Genomic DNA, 22,156 nt, shown 5'->3' with positions numbered 1-22,156 from the left:
CTTGTCCTGCGTCCTCCACGTCCTTACCTATCTCCTTTGGAAGCACTTTCCTATCAACCACCTCCTCATGGCTCTCCTCTGAGTGTGCTCCTGCGGAACTCAACTTGACACTCTGCAAAGGGTTTAAGGAGGTGAATGCCTTCTGGTCGTACATTTTCATAGCCAGAAGGCTCCCTTCATCTACTCCAAAGTGATCTGCTTCCTCCAAGTGAAATGGCCAAAGCCATTTAAAGGCAGCTACTCATATATTCTTTTTTTTCCTGCTCAATCAAATCCTTTGCTTTTGGTTGTTTCCATTCTTTTTATATATTTTTCTTATGCCTAGCCAGTAGAGTCCTGAAAAAGTCAGGGTCCACAACAATCAAATAATTATTTGATTGACCACTGTATTCATGGAAGCTTGTTGAATATTCACTCTAAAATCAGTTAAGACATTATGACCCCTCTTTTTCCAGCCTTTCTTTTTCTCTCCCAGTGCCTTTATTCAGGAAAAAATACACCATTTTCCCAGTCTCAAAACCTGTTCATGAGAAATGAACCAGTCTGTGGCTGAAATGCACAATTGTTCCTTTTCTTCTCTAAGGAGTGGGGATGGATGAGTCAGGGTACTTAAAATATACTCTTTCTTTTCATAATAAAAAGCTCTGGATGTTATTCAAGATATTTCAAGGATCAGACATTAGGTATGAGAAGAAATTTGGAGTACAAGAGCCTTCAGAAATACCCACTGGCATCTGTTCCTGGTAAGTGAAAATCAGTAGCAATTCCTTATTTATAGTTTATAGATTAATCAAGTGGAAAGGGGAGTAATGAATGGACCTCCCCCTGCCCCATATCTGCACCTCACCTGGGGCTGGTAAGAGCTCAGGATCAGGTAACTTCCCCTTCAGCTCAGCAACACCAATAGCCAGAGCAAATCTATATAATGTGACAGACAAGACACTAGGTTCAGTAGAAGATAGCCGTCATTCAAATCCTGGCTTTGCATTTGCTAGCTGTGTGACCTTAAGAAAGTCACTTAACCTCTCTGTGGCTCTATTTCCCTGGATGTAAAATGGAGCTGTTACAAAGCATATAAATCAAACATGTAAAATGGCTGGCACCAAGCAAACACCTGAGGAATATTAACTCCTCCACTCCCCCTATACGGCAAGGTTCAGTATATCATGCTGGGTTTATCTGAGTCATCCTGTTTCCCTGGTTGAGAAACTGACCTCTGATTAACTCCCAAAATTAACACTCCAGAATATTAAAATGAGAAGGCACTTTTCTATCATCTTGTTCAACCCATCCATTTTGTAGATGATGAAATTGAAGCCTAGAGGGCTCAGTGGCTGTGTTCAAAAGCCTACTATTTCTCCTCCATTGCTTTTTGCCAGACACCTCATTAATTATCACCTTTTTGAAGTGTGTGTTCAGGAATAAAGGCTAATGATAACTGTTTGCATCTGCTGCATTACTGGTGAGGTGTTGCTACGCACATGAGGCTAGTTCAGGTCTGTTGCAATGGTCTCCCAAAGGTGATGTGGATTCCTCACAGCTCTCCAAAGGTGCTGTCCTTCCTAAGAAAGCGTTGTTCTCTCTGGACACCCTGGTGCCCTGGAAGCAGTGATGAAGCTGGAGGAGAGACTCTTACAGAGGCTGTAGCAGTTCAGTTGGCTTCCTGGCCTTTATTGGGTGGCTTTGCCAGGCAGCTGCACTCTGGGGAGGCAGCCTGCCCCTTGTCCCAACCTGGATGTGTTGGAGATGCAGAGATCCAGGAACATCTTCAAGGCCAGATGCTTCGAGCACCCTTGAGAGCTTCCCCACCCGCAGGCTTGCCCTTTTCTGCAAAGTAGCCCTACTCGAGCCAGTGCTCAAGGGCCACTGGGAGCCCCCTTGAGGACTGAAATAATGAAAGCCCAATCAGAGCACAGTCAGAGGGTTGGCTGCTTCCACAAGAGTTGTTACAGTGTGGAATGCAGTAAGTCCCACCAGGGAGAGCAACAGAGATGTGATCGAAACACCCTCGGGGGCCTTATCAAACCATAGCACCCCACGTGCACAGCAACCCTGTGATGCTGGTCTTGTCCCCCAGCTTCTGCGATAACCTTGGGAGGAGATGCCAAATTCTGCATGTTGGCAGGGAGGTATGTAGACATATCAGAATCTGGATGGGGGTGAGAGACAGAGGACAAGTTTGGAAAAGCTCCCCAGACAATGCTGATGAGTGTCCCCATACCCTAGGGTTGCCAGATTTAGCAAATAAAAACACAGGATACCCAGTTAAATTTGACTTTCAGATAAATTGTGAATACTCTTTAGCATAAGTATATCCTATGTGATACTAGGGACATACTTGTACTAAAAACATGTGCTGTTAATCTGAAATTCAAATCTAACTGGGCATCACGCATTTTATCTGGCAACTCTCCCATCCTTTCCACCCTCAAACAGGAAAGCGAATTTTCAAATGCCATTCTAAAAAAATATACATTCACTGTCAAAAATTCAGAAAATATGAGAAATAAAATTAAAACAGTCAAAGTTTTACCACCCAGAGTTGCTAACCAACTTAACATTTTGGTCTATTCCATGTGTGTGTGTGATTTATTGTCAGTCATATATTTATAAAATTTGGATTATACCAAACATCCAAATATTCAGTTTTTATTATGCTTTTTGCTTATTACATATATGTATGTGTGTGCATATGCTTTATATATATGGTACATATAATGCTTTACCTCACATATCATTATATATATTTACTACTATATATTTTCCTATGTCTTCAAATATTCCTAATCAGCAGGTTTTAATGGCTGAAAAAAGCTCACTTGAATTTCCAGCTCAGACTTGTAGGGGAGTGAGAGAAACAGATCTTTTCAGACCCTTCCACCTTTGCAGACAGCAATTAGCTATCCAATTCTGGATGTGGCAAGCCCCCTTGCACATGCCAGACCCATAGGAGGGAGTCCAGAAATACTAAGTGAACAGATAAATGAATGGATCCCTTTAGACTCTGGCAGCACCCAAACATAATACCCATGTTTCCATTGTGCAGGTTCCTGCTGAGCAGAAGTGCAGCTTTTTAGACTTCAGTGAGGACTTGCTGACTCAGCATCCTGGCCTCTGATGTTGAACACAGGCAAAATTCTATTTTTCTTTAAAAATTTTACAAATAGTCTACATTTGGTGCCAGGCCCCACTGTAGGTACTGCAGACATAGAAACGAACAGGATAAAGGAATTACCTTCATGTGAAATTATATTTGTGTGTGTGACAGTTGTGGGGAGACAGACAATAAAAAGTAAATAAACAGAATAATTTCATATATTGATGAACAAGAACTGAAACCATTATAGCGACACAGCTTACTGTTCATGCCAACACAATTAAACTATTTGACACTCAGTATTAACATGATTGCAATATTCCAGAAAATTCTAGCCCAGAAGGATAAAGTTGCAAACAATGTTTGTTTTAGGAGCTACCTGTAAATTTTACCCGAACTGAGTCTTCACTAGTCCTCATCAGGGTAACTGTCCCCTTCTCAGGACAGCATCACTGGTCAGTATATTCTTCAAGGCCCCCTGCAAAGTCCTCACCTTATTGTGTTCACTGGTTCCTAAGCCTCTGTATCACAAACTTTGCACAATGCCAATCAGGGCTCCACATTGAAAGACCCACCTTAAACTGAACCCTCAAAATATTATCACTATTCTACCGTTGACCTCCCCCTTCAAAGGAGCTTCTATGATTCCATCAAAGTAATGGTATCCCTTACTGAATTATCCCTTACTAAGAAATAAATCTGGCTTTGTGTAATCAGCAGGCAATTTCAGTAGTCTGTGGGAACGAGCACTCAACATGAGTGGTATGAAGAGAAAGAAGCCAGGCCAGTCAGTCCATAGTGATGGAAGTGGGGCTGGAAGTGGTGGCACTTTCATTTGGATGAAAGCCTCTCGAAGGTGTTAACAGTTAAGCTGAGACCTGAAGGTGGAGAAGGATCTGGTCTCACCATATCCTGGGGGCAAAACCTCCCAGGTACTAGGAACAGTAAAAGAAGGAAGGTTGATAGTGGGGCAAGGAGAAGACGAGGGTAAATGTATGCCAGATGATGTACCTCATTAAGGCTGATGCAAAAAAACTGGATTTTATGCTAAGTGTGACTTTAAAAACTGGGAGGTTTGAGCAGGGAAGCTACACTCCATCTACCCATCTGGTCAGTAAACATTACCTGAGACCCTTCTTTTGCCTGGCATTTGTGGGTACAAACTGCTGGAGATTCAGCATTCTAGAGGAAACAGACACAAAGAGCCAGGACCAAGTACAGTAACTGGCATAGAATAGATGCTCAATAAATACTGGAATAGATGGTCTGCTTTTTCTGGCATTTATACTCCATCCAATTCCAAAGGGTTTGAAATTGTGTATACAGCTACATATATTATTAAAACAAAAATAAATGAGCAAATCAGAAGAAGGAAATGTGAAGGCAGGCAAATTAAGATAAAATCCTTCATGAGTAGTTTTGAATAGAGATGAATTACAAAGTTTTCTAATAGTCAGTGAAAAGAGAGCAAATGTCAGTAGCTAGATTCACAGAAACAAAATTAAGAACAATAAGAAGCCAGCACCTCAGGAAAAGTCTAGCTCTTTCTAATACTGAATCAAAGAAATTTTTTATGGTTTTCAGAGATTTTCTGTGAGACAGTTTATCACAACATCCCTAAACATTACAGCTGTGAGTTTCAAGTGGCAATTTCTTGAAATACCCACTGCGAGCATGATTCAGTTGTATCTGAGCATAATTTCATCAAGGTGGCCAGGCCAGGGAGAAGGCACAGCCTGCAGTCCTGATCCGCAGCTTGTTGGTGACTAGAGTGCAGAACAGTGGAGGGACCAAAATGGAGGTTGAGGAGCAGTGGAGGATCACACTGACTGGCATCCACAGTGTTTGAGCTTGGTGGGGCCAGGTACTTGCATCTTGCACACCTTTGGAAAGGAATAACTCAGAATGCAGGAGACACTCCCCCTTACACTCAGTGAGGAGCAACTTTCTGCGCCACTAGAACAAAATGAGGGGGAGAGAGGTTTCCACAGAGGAGGGATTTGTGGAGGGGGGGAATCTTCATGAAGTGCTATAGTAAACACCTCATATTTCAACTCTGTGAGGAAAGCATCTCCTGGCAGACAAGCTCACAAGATGTGTGCAGTGAGTGACGGGGTCACCCAGGGCCCGCCTGTGGCTCCCACAGGGTCCTCCATTTCCTGGGCCATAAAAAGGTGCTCCTGACTGATGGCTAATGTACGAGGCGACAGGTATGGAAATGGTTTCTTTTGATTCATGTATGTGTCCCAATTTACAGCTAACTCTCCTGAAATTAGCAAGGGAAGATGCCTCTGCTGATACTGTGTTAATTAAGTATAGACTCCCAATGGCTTCTTCATAGAGAATACTTGGTTTGGAAAAGAACATCAGGGGGAATTCAAAAGAGAAAAGCAATAACTTTTTAAAATGTTGTGATCTTTGAATGATTGCAAGCATGGTTTAAATTCACTGGATTTCTATCCAAATATATGTGTGCAGACATAACCTGTGCTATGCTCTAATGGCATCAAGCACTCGAGAGAAGAGAGTGTCATCTTTTTCCAAGCACGCTCGCTGACTTATTGAACCCTGACACTGTTTGTAGATGGCATAAGGGAGGCTTGGCAAAAGTTAAGTGACTTCTCCAAAGCCATGCAAAGTGACTCCTAAATCTCCAGTTTCCTAACTCCTTGTTGAGAGCTCTTTATATGAGATGATGTTGCTAACCCTGTGCCTCAAACTAACATCAGGAGCTCACCAGTAATTACTCATTTCCCCACCTCTAATCTTCTTACTTTCCTACTAAAGGGATACTCCTAGGTTGAGGGCTGAGTGCAGCTGTTTCCATGATCTTACCTGCTATATCCACTTTGCCCGTATATATTTTTGCTTTTCCAAGAGTCCCAAGTGGAAATGCTCCAAACACGTGTGCTCATCAAATGTCTCAGAAATCAACAAAGGTTGTAGAAGGTTGTCAAACCTCAAAACTATAAGGTTGGCATTAGAATCTCCTCCTAGCCTTCTGACCCCGGCTTGTCACTGACTCTGTGAATCCCAGGTCTGTCACCATCTCTCTCTTTTCCATATAGCATTACCAATACCACAAGGATTTTATGAATGCTCACATCTGAACTGAAAGACTGGGAGAAATATCAAGGAACTGGGAGAAATATCAATGTGACAGACTCCACATTCTGGGGAGGAATATGAGCAAGACATCCATAAATTCTCAGACAGTAAGATCAAGAAAATAAATTCCTTGGATGACAAGAGGGTGTAGTGGAATTTATTAGCATGATTATGGTGCACGATTTGTACTGTTTTCATCTTAGATTAGAAAGTCAACAACCACGCACTGTTTGAGGCACTCTCTATGTGGTCAGGCTCCTTTCATTAGCCATATAATTTAATAATTATTTCAGGCTTAGGAATACATTCTGACTTTATATTATGTACATATTTGTTGTAGGTGCTTTTGCAAGGGAGGGCAGAGGAGGTGATGGAGGGTGTGGAGAAGGCAAAGACAGTGCCAACCAATGCTGAGCCTGAAAAGATTATTCTCTAAGCAAATGACTCCTGAAGGTCCACCTGTTAAGCAGAGACCTGGCTCAGGGAGGGTTGCTTAGTGCTACAGACGACTATGAAATAAATAAATTTATAGCCATTTTTGAAACAGCAGAAAAAGAATCACAAATATCTGTGGGAGACTCAAGGTAAAATAGGAAGGGGACATAAATGCAAACTGATCAGTGCTCCAAGCACAGGAAAAGAGACTAAGGTCCTTTCAAAGAATTTCAGCATCAAGGGTTGGAACAAAGAAGGTTTCCCTTCTAATAATCATAACATTCTATTAAAGAGATTGAACCATTCCCTGACATTTGTCTATTTGCATACTCTGATCCTAAGTATCCTTCTAGCCAGAAAATTCCCCAACTATGATTACCTCCAACATATGAGCTCATTTCTCTGCACTTACTCCCAAATGGTCGACATTGATTTGCAATGTTAATGAAGTAAGTACCCAACTATCCTTGTTCATGAGCTATTACCCCGGTATTGATTGTAGCCTTAATTGACAATTACTTGAATGGGCTGGGCTGCACTGAGCTTCTATTAATTTTCCATTGTGATGTTCGTTACTAAATGTCATTGCAATTGTGTAACAATGTAAACTCCCCACTGTGGCAAACTGAACTGGAAAGTTCCACTGGCCATTTCCCAAACCTGTTTATCCTGGAATATAAAGAATTTGGTATTGTTAACTTTGATATCAGGTTTCTAGGCCTTGATTCTGTGGGAAGAATTGTGACTGGTTGTAAAAATAAGTAGAGTTTGCTAAAGTGTTTTTCCTTCACTGTTATTGTAGAGGACATGTGGTGTCCGGAGACTTGATTCTCCCGCTCACTACCTGGAGGAGCAGTGAACTCCATGCTAGTGTAAAATTATATTCATTCTTTCATCTCCCTCTCTTTTCTTTTCTTTCTCTTTTTGAATTAGGGGTGGGGAAGAGGCAGTAAAGGAGATTATGTGGTTTTAGGAATTTTCATTTCCTTCAGCTGAACCCTGTAAATAGATTTTTTTTTTTTTTTTGCCATTCTCTCAAACAAGCAAAATCTCTGACTTTAAGCCTACTTAAAATAATAAACAAAATGTATTAGAACCATCAAGACCCTGTTAGAAATAAAAGTCAGAGGTTCTTCTGGAGGAGCTGTTACAGAAAGGAAGGGCCTGCTCACCAGAATACATCTGGACACCACTTCTCCCAGGGACACATTTGTGTATCACTTTCCTCTCACAGCTAGACCTCGGGAATCAGAAACAACTCTGCCTTTGCATTTTAGAAAGCCTCACACTGGCCTCCCTTCGTTGCCCTAATATGCCTTTGTCTCTAAACATACTGGGATTGTGACTGTGCATTACAACCACATTCGGAAAATTGGATAATGTGATCATAGGGGCTATTTTTTCTGGTCTATGGATGGGATTGGCTGAGTCTGGAGCATATGGTGACAGTAGATGTAGGGGCGGAAAAACACTTCCTTCACCCTCTGAGGTTAAGTAACTGGGGCCTGTGAATTGAACTAACTAATTAAATTAAACTAATAGGAGAAAACTCATACATATTTAATTTTAATTTTGTGTGCAAGGAGTCTTCACAGAAAAGAGGTGAATACCCAAAGAAGCAGTTAGACTTGGAAACATATACCATATTAATAAAAGGCAATATATTGTGGAGAAGTGACAAGACAAAGAAAAGAGGGGCTTGGGCTTCTAGGGGTGGTAAATTATGAGAAGGTGAATATATGAGGGAAACTAATAGTAGACAAGGATTATTTAGTAAAGTTTGTTTATGCAGACCCCTCACAGTGTGGTCTCTGACTCCAGTGATGAGGGCTGTTCTCCCCTCTCTGATACGGGCAAGGGAAGGGGAACACCTTCACAAAGGCAAATGTATACCCCGCCTTTAGGCAGATCAGGGGAGGGCAGAGATTTCCTCTTGTGTCTGCCATTTCTCAATTGCCTTCAGCTCAAAACATCCTTATACCAAAATGGCATATTTTAGGAAGGGGATATTCTGATCCCCTTCTAAGGTGATTCAGAAATGTGACTTATGATATCTGATTGAGCCAGACCAATGGATATAATTGATATAAAATTGACTAGAGCTGGAATTTACTTTGTTATGGGCTACTAAAATGGAGCCACACCTGTGCTTTTCTGGGAGAAAAACTGATACAGCAGAAAAGGAGGACATTCAAAGGTTTACACAAAAAGTACCTGCTAATTTTTGGTCTTGCTGCTCCAGAAATATAACCAATGAATATCCACATAAATTTCAGGAAAAATATTGATTGGCACTGAACAAATTCAAATTTTAATTAATCAGATGTGTAGAGTTTTTGTCTGTTTTGTTTTGTTGACCAATACTCACTCATGAGTAGTCAATGATAAGAAAACCAGCTCCCATTAGACACGATGCCTTCAAAGAAAAAAATTAACAGAAATGAGATTACTTTGAGTACAGTCATCTCTGACTTGTATGAAAGGCTATGCTGTGTGGTAGAAAATGCCCTTCACTAGGAATCAAAATTCTCAGGGTTTAATGTCTCTGTATTTATTTATAAAATGAGGGGTTTGGCCCAGATAACCTCTGAGGGACTTTCTGTGCTCCTATGTTTTTGGTTTTATGATATTGAGTCACACCAAGGTAAATTAATGGAAAGAGTACTGTGCTGGGAGGCCAGAGTATTTGAATTTCTGCTTCCCCAGCCAGTTGTGTGACTGCAGACATGTCATTTCTCCTTCCATGCCATGAGGTGCTATTGAGCCAGGTAACCTGGTCGGTCCCTTCCCCTCTTCAGGTTCTTCAATCCAACATGGTAAGTAAGGGCTCCTGTTATTACTTCTATGTGTAGGCTTGCTGAAGCTCCACTGTACCAGTGACTTAAACACTAATCCAGGTGTTGCTATGAAGGTTATTCTGCAGATGTAGTTAACATCGACAATCAGTTGACTTTGAGTAGAGGAGATTACCCTCAATAGTGTGGGCTAGCCTCGCCCAATCCACTGAAAGTTCTTAAAAGCAAAAACTGAGGTTTCGTAAAGGAGAAAAATTCTGTTTCAGGACTGCAGCATTAACTCCTGCCTGAGTCTCAGCTTGCCAGACGGCCCTCTGGAATTTGGTCTTGCTAGCCCCCACAATCGTATCAGCCAATTTCTTAAAACCCCTAATACAGCTCTCCAGATATGGTGGTAAATTCATGGCCACCAAAGGAAGATACACTGTTTCTTCTGTCTGTTATGGGAGAAGTAGGGATAGAAACATAGAGCATGACTTATTTCAATGGCTATAATTCAGCCCACAAGTATTTCTTCCTTGGGCCTACACTATTTGTTTTGATTAGTTGACATCATTTAAAAATTAGGAGATATCACTTAAAGTATGAATTTCTCATTGTCTTAAAAAATTGGAGATCTAGCAACCTGAGGTCTTTATTCCTACAAGGACATAATCAGCTTGAACTAAATCCTCAAACTAGGTTACTTGTCACCCTGAGGATACACAAAGGCTCTCCAAAAGGAGTATCAATTTCCAGACTCTGCACTTCTGTATGTTCTCATTTGTAAAGCAGATCTGCTTGGAACCTACTTGCCTTCTGAGCCTCACATTTGGCCTCTTTTTCTCAGCAACCCTTTATAATCACCCTTCTCCCACTTTGCAGAATGTGGCAGATATGGAAACACACTGCCCAGCTACCCCTTCAAGTTGCTGCCTGTAGTGGACTGAATGGTGACCCTAAAAGTGTGTCCATCTGGAGCCTCAGAATGTTACCTCATATGGAACAAAGCTCTGTGGATGTAATTAAGGTAAGGATCTTGAGATGAGATCATCCCGATTACAGAGTATCCTTAATCCAACGGCAAGTGTCCTTCTAAGAGACTGAGAAGTAGGAAACAGCCCCTGAGACCCAGAGGGGAAGGCCATGTGAAGACAGGCAGAGATGTGACTGGTGTCTCTGGGAGCCAGGAGCCAGCAGAAGCCAGGAGAGAGGTATAGAACAGACTGTCCCTCGCAGCTTCCAGAAGGAATCAACCCTGTCAACACATTAATTTCAAACTTCTGGCCTCCAGAACTATGAGACAATACACCTCTGTTACTTTAAGCAGCCAAGTCTATGGTAACCAGTTACGGAAGCCCTGGAAAACTAACACTCAGCCCCCTGTGAGGAGCTACTTCAGGGTCTTCCTCCTGTGCAGAGGGCCACGCTAACCGAAGTCACACGATGCCTGGGGCAGCCCGGCATCTGGGGACTGTGTGAGTGTGGGAATAAAGATCTTCCATCTCAGCCTGTCACCAAGACAACTCTAATGGGTGCCATTCACTTCAGAGCCATGTCTGGGTTGGCCAAGGCTTTGCCCATTTCTTCTCTGTCTATGCTTGCTTTCCCCTTCCTTCTTTGATCCCTAATAAACATCTTGTCCCCCACATTCTGTTTCAGCATTTGCTTCCAGAGGACCCAACCTGCCATGCAAAAGAAGGGCTCACCTTTCACGCATTCCAGTCTTACTAGGATGCATGGCCTCTGGGTGGTACCACTTTCTGGGTGACAAGACAACTTGAAATACTGATGCTGATGTTGCTGTAACAAAAATGTCCTTATTTCCATTTGCTAATCTTTATAAACAAGGTTTGTCAGCCTTTGTATCTATAAACATCAAGCACAGGAACAGATTTGGTGCTGACCCCTATCTCATTCTAGAATTAAGTAGTAATCAATCATACATTCATAGAAAAACTAATGGAAAAGAAGAAAACCCCATCTATCTCACTTAGGTATACACTTTAAATAAAAATTTAATTTAATTTTTTATAATTATTCATAAAAATTTACAAGTATATTTAGGATGTTTTAATCAGTTTTTTGAGAAGAAAAAAATTTTAACGTCTATTGGCCCTATGATCATAGGAAGTAAACTTTCAACTTGTATTTTTATTTATGTTGAAGGGAAGTATTAAAGTGTGATGAATAAAACTCTTTCATCAAACATTATATTCGAATAATGTTTTGTGAGGGCAGGGGATCTAAAATATGAGTTCAAGGAGAAAAAGGAAATAAAATTTCTGTTTGCCAAATAAGAATTTGTGTATTCTTTCTATGGTAGATGGTGGTTATCAAATTGCTATGGGGTTTAAATTCTACTGGAGTGATGTAAATTTTTTATTTTAAAATGTCACCATTTTCAGTTCACCAGTAATTAACTTTTTAAAAAATAACTATTAAGCTAATGATTAAAAATTTTAGACATTAATATAAAAATCTGATATGATAATGGGTGCAGGTTTCCCTAAAAAATTTTAGGAGGCTTATGAGCAAAATGACTACCACTGATTTGCATTTAGCATCTATAGGCATTTCAGTCTGTGACTCCTGCTTTAGCTGAACTACTGAATACCATTACGCTAAAGCCTGTGTTAATCCCCAAGCGCAGTTTCCAGGAGCATCATCTTCCCAGATCTCTGAGGCACCAACAACATACCTGCCAGGGAGGACGGAGCTGAAATAAAGATGGGGAAGCTTTTTCTAATTCCCACAAAAGCTCTTTGAAGGTAAGGGTTGCAGGAGGATGCTCTGAGGGGCAAGAGAGAGTCTGACATACAGATTCCCCAAAAGAATTGAAGAGAAGCTACTCCTTCCACACCCCCACCCCTACCCTCGCCACACCCTCTCAGTCCTTAGCTTTCTCTTTCCCTTCTCTAGGCAGATTCCATTCCTAGATGAGGAGAATGAGACAACTGAGGAGCATATGTTAATTTTTTTATTGAGCACTTAATATATGCCAGGTGGAAAAATGAATTTCTTAATAGATGACATCAGAATTCCTCAGAGAAAGGGAATTGTCTTTTGAGAATCTCTTCAGAAGCCCTCTTAGGTACTGATTCTAACAATCAACCAGAGAATACACAGGAAAGCAAGAAAATCTGGGGAAAAAATTATGACAAATAATAACAGCCAATGCCTTTATAAATTGCTTACTACGTGCCAGGCACTATTTTAAGTACTTTATATATATAAATTTATAAATCTTCACAATCACCCTGTTATAGATGGATAAACAGATAGAGGAACAGAGATTAACCAACTTGTCTCAGTGTTAATAACTGGTAGAATCACCTGGCTCCTGAGTCTGTGCTCTTATCTACTATGCTGTAACTATGCTCTTAGCCACTGTGCTACACTATATCAGGACTTTTTAAAATAAAATGTTAGTAATTAAATCAATATGGTGTCATTTCATCATAGAGTAAGGAAATAGGTATCAGAAACAGAACCCATATATAGAAAATTAACATATGATAAGTAGGCATTTCAAATCAGTAGCAAAAATGAAAATAAATTTCCACTTCACACCTAAACTAAATTATATTGCAGATGGATTCAATGTATAGAAACATAAATATATAAAAAATTTTAAGTTTTAGGAGAAAATATTGGAATATTTTTATAATGTTGGCATTTCCTTCAGAGCACATGAAGCCCAGTAACTATATTAAAAAAAAAACATTGGACCTTTAGCTGCATATATAGTAAAAACTTCTTTATGGAAAAAGAACATTAAGTTGGAAAAAACAATATTCTGAGAAAATACTGCAAATATATGATAAAGAGACAGAAAATGATAAGCAATATATAAAGATCTTCTATAAATCAACAAAGAAAAAAAATCCAAACTACCCATTAGGAGAAGAAAGAAATAAAAAAGTGAATTTACAGAAAAATAAATGCAAATGGCCAGTAAACATATAAATTGATGTATAATCACATGAAAGCCAAAGATGTGCAAAATAAAAAGATATGGGGTATCATTTTTAAAGAAAAAAATAGAAAATATTAAAATGTTTGAAAATACAGGCAGATAAAAAACTGTTGGCATATTGGTAGTAGTGTAAATGGCAGGCCTTTTGGAGAAGATATTGGCAGTAGCTATTTCTATGTGTGCATATATGCGTGTGTTTTCATCCATTCATTCATTTATCTAAGAAAAACTCCCCTTAATTTGCTTTTAAGGAGGCTTATAACTATGCTGAGTTTAGACTAGCCAAAGAATCAATCTTTACCCAGTTGCTAGGAAACTCTATCTTTGGTGCAGAAGTTAAGAATCAATTTCCTCATGCCTTAAAGAACATATATTTAAGTAAATGACTTCCTCAGAAATATTGATTCGTTCCAAAAGCATTTAAATAATATGGAAAACAAGAGTATTATTATGTGGAAGCTTCATTTTGACAGTGAAGTAGACATGCACCTAATAAAAACATATTTACACATATAATCTACATCTTGTTCAGAGAGAAAATAGGCTTTAATGTAGTAATAGGACTATTTAAGGAATGAACTCTTATGTGCTGTTGTATAAATAATGATTCCTGAGATCTACGAAGGTTTTTATGTCAAAACTGTCTTTGTGAACGTTCATAAGAATTTGGTTTTGTGATTACATCAAAGGCTGAATTTATATTAGCAAATGAAGCTTTGTGAAGACAAGAAGACATTTTCTAATGGAAACATCATAATTAGAAGCACATTTTCTCAAAAGATGTGTTTTGAAAATGATTGCATCTCTTTATGGCCTCCTTGTCTATCTAGCAAAGGACTCTCTTGGTCAGCAACTGGCTTCACAAGCATTCTCGGACATCAGCAAGCCCTGCTCCAGGCAGGGATGCCAGCCAGCCTGTGAAATGTTTCTGCAAGAACTTTTGGCTGCCTTAACTGCCTAAAGCAAATGTTTGTTTGCTGCAGGACGTGAATCAAATGCTTTTGTGTGAAAACACTTGCTAGAGAAACAAATGTTTGTTTTGGTAATCGACATTTGGACTGTTGGAACATTACCACTTAAGATATTGGTTTGAGAAATATACATTTGATTTGGGAAAGCACCAATTAGGATAAAGCATGTGACACAAATCTAGGACGTAAGGAAATGAGGTTGAAATTGGGCACCAATTTTTCACTTCCCTGTGTCAGATCTGACTATGGAAATGGTGCCTTGTTTGACATGTGGCTGTATTGTTACTGAGCAACATACAGCATAAAAGAAAAAAGTAATTTACTTCCTTCTAGAAGTTGTATGACTTATAAATTATCAAAGATAACAGCAAGAGTGTATTTATCTAGTATTAATATTTAAATGCCATTTTCCTATTCAATGTACCACATGCCCCATATTAATCTTTTAGATTAGACTTAGTACAAATTGATGTTTCCTAAATGGAAGATTTCTCCTTACAGTTCACTTTTGATTATCCATGCAGGAGGAAAGGTACAGAGACTCCAAAACAGCAGGTGATACAGAAATAAGTTTTGGTTTCAGAGAGCATTAAATTTTATAGTAGTAGAAAGAAACTAATTACATTTTAAGGGCTAGAAATGTTCAGAAGAGAGCTTGGCTGGCAAGATTGTTTTTATTTTAAATATGGTGTATGCTATATTTGGTCACAGATAATCCATAAATAGTCAAATTATTGTATTCGGAGGTCGAGGCTGAATACTAGAGCAAAAAATATTTAATTAAATGTTTTCCTTCTTGTGTATTTTAAAGAATATTTTTGGTTCTCATGAAAGCCAGGATTATATGTAAATGTATTTGATTTTTTTTTACCACTATGCTTGACTTTTTTCTCTTTTGTGAAAGCAAACTACAGGATCCAGGTTCATCTGAAAATTTATGAGCTGAAACCTATAATCAAATCACTATGCTTTTAACAGTAAAATAAAATTATAGCCCAAATTCTTTACTGCTGGCCTGTGTCGTGTTTGATCTTTAGCTGAAAAAAAATCATATTTTGAAGTAGAAAAGAAAGCCAGTATCAGGCTCTATATAGCCAAACTGGATTATTCACTAGAATGTTGAGAAACATGAGTTTGTATCCTGAATCTACCCATTGCTGTTTCCATTTGTAAACTTCATTCTACTGTTGAAAAATATAACTGATATAATTCATGTATATTTGAAGAACTCTGAGCTCCCCAGAACTCAATAATTCAAAGTGTTACAGTAAATTTCCATTTATTCTGAATCTAAACTACCAGAAAGCTGAATTAATGAGAATTTTTTGTGCAATTTATAAAATGGTAATGCCCCAGGGACATTAAAAGATTCTAAATTCTTTTGAATAGTCATGGAAAGATTAAATTTTGTTCAGCATAGTTTTGCGGTAAGAATGTTTGATAGAGTTCTAATTCTTTGAAGATAGTAATTAATCCATATGTACCCTATGGTAATTCTTCTTTTTAACTTTAATACGGAAAGTATCTTCGCATTTCCAGGAAACTTTGGCTTTGTATTTCTCGCCTAATCATGCCCTAAAATGTATAGCACAACATAAATTTTACAAAGTTTGATAAGATCACATATGTTATACTTTATTAGCTATGAATGATTCATGCAGCTTCAAGTAAGAGACATACTCAAGCTAGCTAAAAGAAAAGATATTAGACTCACTCATAGACCCAAGCCTGTGCTCAGGAATAAACTAGAACCAAGAACTGGAGGTTTTTGTTTTCTCTACCTCACGTCACTACTTTTTTGTCTGTCTGCTTCATTTGCTTCTGAGTCTACAAATCAACATATGTCCTTATTTCTTCCACTAGGTGGGAAGTTGGGTCCTATATAGTAACTGACATCATGTATGATAGGATCAGGCATTGGAGAAACCAAAACTCCTAACCCCACTTCAATTTTAAGAGGACAATAAGAGGCCTGTGGAATCAGGCATTTACTCAGTCTCTCCACCTCCCAGTCTGTCTACCCATGAACACACTGATGGGGAGGAGAAGAAGGCTCAGTCCTAGATAAATAATCAAACCTCAGGGACAGAGGAAGGGGCAGTTACCAGAGAGGTGGGATCATTGTGAGCTGGAAGAGCTACACCAACAGTTCTCAAACTTTTTAGTTTCAGAATTTTGTAAGAGTGCTAAAAATGATTGCGGACCCTAAAGAGTGTTTGTGTGCATCATAGTTATTAATATTTAGCATGTTAGAAATTGAAGCTGAGTAATTTAAACATATTTAATTTTGTGGTATTTTATTTTGCATTTATTTTGTTTTATGTTTATTTTACATTTGTTTATATTTTATATTATACATTTTATATTTTATGTTAATATTGATGAAATTTTTATTAAAGTAGCTATATTTTCCAAAATAAAAGGAAATTAGTGAGAGAAGTAGTACTGTTTTACATTTTCACAAATCTCTTTAATGTCTGGTTTAATAAGAAACAGACTGATTCTCAGATGTTTTTGCATTTAATCTGTTATGATATGTTATTTTGGCTGAAGCACATGTAGAAAATTTGCCTTACATAGATATGTATTTGGGAAAAGGAGGAGTATTTTAGTAGCTTTTCATATAATCATTGATATTGTTTTGATAATACACTAAAACTGACAAGAAATAGTTGCAATCTAGAATCTGAAATCATATCAATGAACACTTTATACTCTCTAACAAAATTATCCATTGGTTTATCTTGGGCTTTTACCCTGCATGATTTTATAACATCATGCAATGGTCATTTGGAAAATGTTGACAGTTGTGCAGATTTTCCAAATGTTGATACATTTCATTATATAATATACAAAAAAATATCACATTTTCTAATCATTACCAATGTAATGTCATCAGAAAAGTTTTTAAATATTGGGAAGCAGTCACATTCATAGTAAGAGATACAAGTTCTTCAAAATCCTGATTTTCACTTTAAAGCTTAACTTTTAACATTGGCAACAAGTACTGTCAATTGGATGACTGTAGTGACAGGCTGACTTCATTCATTTTTGAGAAAATGTGTGCCAAATAACCAAGTCTAAACAACTATAATTTATCAGTTATTCTTTTAAGTGAAAATGTTCTATTAGAAAAAAAAAAGGATAGCTGAGTTCACAACTTAAGCAACCACATAAATGCTTTCCCTGGAGACAGCCATCAGATCTGGTACACAGTGCTTTATCCATACTTCCTATTTCATCAGACAGTGTTAAAAACATATAATCAAGGGCCAGTATTTAACACAATTAATAATTTTTAACTGATCCATCAATGACACTGAACTTTTTTCTTGTTCCACGTGGTGGTTGAGAATATAATGACTACTAGTACAGCCTCATGTTCCTGTTAAGAAGCCAGCAGTTTTATTCATTATTGTTTTTTTTGCCATCAGCACAAATGTTAACATAGTGAAGAAGGCAAATTATCTTTTTAGTGTTCTTATAAAAATACCTTTGCTTTTTCATATAGTTGAAACGGTCTCAGAGATACCCCTACCACCAGCAATGCCAGGGATCTGTGGACTATTTTTAATCACTGTTATACACCAACCTGATAAAATACACTCATGTTAACTGAAATCATTGAGCAAGTACTTTTTCTTTTGGTATAATATTTTCCTGGCAATGAGAAAATGTATATCCATATTATATGGGAAAATGCCACATATAAAACAATTATAAGCAGGGGAATTTGCACAGAAGATGAGAGAGTAGGAGGATCCTAAGCTCACATCCTCTCACAGACACACAGGCTACAAATATGTATAATGCAACTCACTCTGAAAATGAACTGAAGACTACCACAACAGCTGTTCCACAGCTGGAAATCAGTAAACTGCCCAACAAAAGTCCAGGGTCATTTGCCTTCACAGGTGAATTCTATCAAACATTTAAAGAAGAGTTAGTACCTTTCCTTCTCAAATTATTAAAAAAAAAAAGAACAGGAGGGAATGCTTCCAAATTCATTCTGTGAGACCAGATTACCCTGCTATCAAAACCAGACAAAGATACTACAAGAAAGGAAAATTACAGACCAGTATCCCAATGAACACAGATGCAAAAATTCTCAACGAAATCTCAGCAAACCAAATTCAACAATACGGTAAATGGATCATTCAGCACAATCAACTAGAATTGATCTCAGGATTGTAAATCAATCAATATGATACATCATGTGAACAAAATGAAGGATAAAAAACATGTGATCACCTCAATAGCTGCAGAAAAGGCATTTTGACAAAATTCAACATCTATTTATGGTAAAAACTCTCAACATAATGCAGGTAGAAGAAACTACCTCAACATAATAAAGGACATATATGACAAACCCACAGCTAACACCATACTCAATTGTAAAAAACCAAAAACCTTTCCCTTAAGATCATAAACAAAACAAGGAAGTTGACTTTCACCATTTTTATTCAACATAGTACTGGAATTCTCCTAGCCACAGCAATCAGATAAGAAAAAGAAATAAAAGGCATCCAAATTGATATGGACAATGTAAGATTGCCACTATTTGCAGATGGCATGATACTATATATAGAAAACCCTAAAGACTCCACCAAAAAATGATTAACACTAATAAATGTGTTCAGTAAAGTCACAGGATACAAAATTAACAGGCAGAAATCAGTTGCATTTCTATACACCAATAATGAGTTATAGAAAGAGAAATTAAGAAAACAATCCCATTTATAATTCATCAAAAAAAAATACCTAAGAATAAATTTAACCAAGGAAGTGAAAGACCTGTGTTCTGAAAACTCTAAGACACTGGTAAAAGAAATTGGAGAAAACAGAAATAAGTGGAAAGATATGTCATGCTCATACATTGGAAGAATTAATATGAAAATGACCATCAGGCCCAAAGCAATCTACAGATTTAATGCAATCCCTATCAAAATACCAACGGCATTTTTCACAAGAGTAGAAATAGTTGTAAAATTTGTATGAAACCACAGAATAACTTGAATAGCCAAAGCAATCTTAAGAGAGAGGAAAAAAGTTGGAAGTATCCTATTCTCTGATCTCAAACTATATTTCAAAGCTATAGTAATCAAAAGGACAGTATGGTACTGGCATAAAAACAGACATATAAATCAATGAACTAAAACAAAGAGACCAAAAAGAACCCCACACATTAATCTATGACAGGAGGCAAGAATATACAATGGGAAAAGACAGTCTTTTCAATAAATGGTGTTGGGAAACTGGACAACTACATGCAATAGAATGAGCCTGGACAACTATCTTACACCATATACAAAAATACATTCATTTAATGTATTCATTTAAGACTTGAATTTTAGACCTGAAACCATAAAAATCCTAGAAGACAATATAGGCAGTAAGCTCTTTAACACTGGTCCTAGCAATATTTTTTTGGACCAGTGTCCTCAGGAAAGGACAACAAAAGCTAAAATAAAGAAATGAGATAACAATCAAATTAAGAACTCATGCACAGTGAAAGAAATCAACAAAAAGAGAAGGCAATCTACTGAATATAAGAAGATATTTGCAAAGCATACATCTAATACATGGTTAATATCCAAAATATATAAAGAACTCAAACAATTTAATATTAACAAAACTACCCCAATTAGAAACTGGCTAGAGGATATGAATAGACATTTTTTTCAAAGAGATCATACAGGCACATGAAAAGATGTGCAACATCACTAATCATTAAGGAAATGCAAATCAAAACCACAAGGAGATATCACCTCATACCTGTCTGATTGGCAATTATCAAAAAGACAAAAATTTAACAAGTGTTGGTGAGGATATGGAGAAAAAGGAACCATTGCACACAGTTGGTGGGAATGTAAATTAGTGTAACCACTATGGAAAACAGTATGGAGGGTCATCAAAAAATTAAAAATAGAAATACCGTATGATCCAGCAATTCTACTTCTGAGTATTTATCTGAATAAAATGAAAACATCTATTTGAAGAGATATATGTACCCCTATGTTCATTGTTTTGTAGTGCTATTTACAATAGCCAAGGTATGGAAGCAAATTAAGTGACCATCAATAGATGAAGAGATAAAGAAGATGTGTTACACATATACAATGAAACATTACTTAGCAAAAAAAAAGATGAAACCTTACCATGTATTACAACATGAATGGATCTTGGGTGTTATGTTAAGTGAAATAAGTCAGATAGAGAAAGACAAATACCATATTATTTCACTTATATAAGTAATCTAAAAAACAAAAACAAACAAAACAGAAACAGAATCATATATACAGGAAGCAAACTGTTGGTTACCAGAATGCAGGGAGGTCAGGGTGTATAAAATAGGTAAAGGGCATTAAGAGGTAGAAACTTCCAATTATAAAACAAGTAACTTGTGGATATAATGTACAACATATAGAAGATAGTAAATAATATTATAACAACATTGCATGGTGACAGATGGTAACTAGACTTATTGTGGGGATCATTTCATAATATATAAAAATATTGAATCACTATGATGTACACCCAAAGCTAACAGGATATTGTATGCCAATTATACTTCAATAAAATAAAACTGATAAATTCAACTGCATCAATTTTAAAATCACTATTCAGAGAACAAACAGATGAGCCAGAGACTGGGAGAAAATACTTGCAAACCGTGTATCTGCTAGACAACTTGTACCCATAATATGTAAGGAACTTTCAAAACATAATAATAAGAAAACAAACAATCCAATTTTTTAAAGAACAAGATACTTGAACAGACACATCACCAAAGAAGATATAATGATGGCAAATGAGCACATGTTCAACACCTTTAATCATTACAAAAATATAAATTGACTACCTATCTATTAAAATGAAAAAAATTAAAGAGACTGGCCACCACTGTATATGTACACTGGAACTGAACAATTAAGTAAATGCATGTGGATGGTGGGTTTCTCACCATTCAAGCAGAAGCTTACAAATAATACAGAGGAGGTGGCTAAATTGCCCATATGGTAACTGTTTAGAGTTGGAGACATAAATTTTATCGCATGTTAACTTAATATAAATACATGACTACAGAACAGAAATACTTATAGATAAGGACATGCACGTGTTTACATACATATATGTATTTTCTTTCAGCAGAGAAATTTAGATTCAAGGCTATTTCAGTAACCATGAGCAATTTGCTACCAGATCTTGGTTTCTAACATCATTCCCCAATAAAAAGAACCAGGGCTTAGAGAAATGGTTGATTCTGAGATTCAAGCAGGAAATACACAGATGAGCCTGGAGAATTTCGTAGTACCAGAAAGTAAAGCAGTGCTCAAACAAAAACGCAGTGATGGAGGCCTGTCAAAGGAACACAGGGGCCAATGAAAAGAGCTTACCAGGCTGAGGTAGTCAGGTGAGGTCTGTCAGGTCTCACCAAGTTATTCCTTTTTACTTCCTTTTCATTCCGTGCTTTTTGGAAGAAAGTTACTGTGTGCAGCCCTAGTTTATAGAGTCATGTTTGAGAGAGGAGTATTTATAAATTAGATATAGATATATATGTAATCTATCTAAATATGTAATGTGTATATAAATATATTGGAATTCTCCCTTCTTTTGTGATAGATTAACTGAACATATATGCATGGGGTTCCTTTTGGGCAATCTATTCCATTGATTTATGTGTCTGTTTCTGGGCCAAATACCATACTGCTTTGATTATTATAGCTTTGTGGTATAATATATATAAAGATATATTTATTCAATCACTTATTTATATCAATATGTATTCAAA

At 37.3% G+C, this 22,156-nt stretch overlaps 1 protein-coding gene across 1 annotated transcript in view; it reads right to left on the bottom strand.

Annotated features, from left to right (window-relative positions):
- Nucleotides 1-876: 876 nt before the first annotated feature.
- The window catches only part of RTKN2 (rhotekin 2), a 115,515-nt gene continuing 94,235 nt past the window's right edge, over nucleotides 877-22,156 (bottom strand). Inside the window, exon 13 of the mRNA XM_073240994.1 lies at nucleotides 877-918. Within this exon, the coding sequence (XP_073097095.1) occupies nucleotides 892-918 (27 nt within the window). The 3' untranslated portion in view covers nucleotides 877-891. The remainder of the gene's footprint in view (nucleotides 919-22,156) is intronic.

This window comes from Manis javanica, chromosome 7, assembly GCF_040802235.1.
Source record: "Manis javanica isolate MJ-LG chromosome 7, MJ_LKY, whole genome shotgun sequence".
NCBI classification, from domain to species: Eukaryota; Metazoa; Chordata; class Mammalia; order Pholidota; family Manidae; genus Manis; species Manis javanica.
Note: the sequence above shows the minus strand (reverse complement) of the source record. Positions and strands in the feature narration are given on the sequence as shown.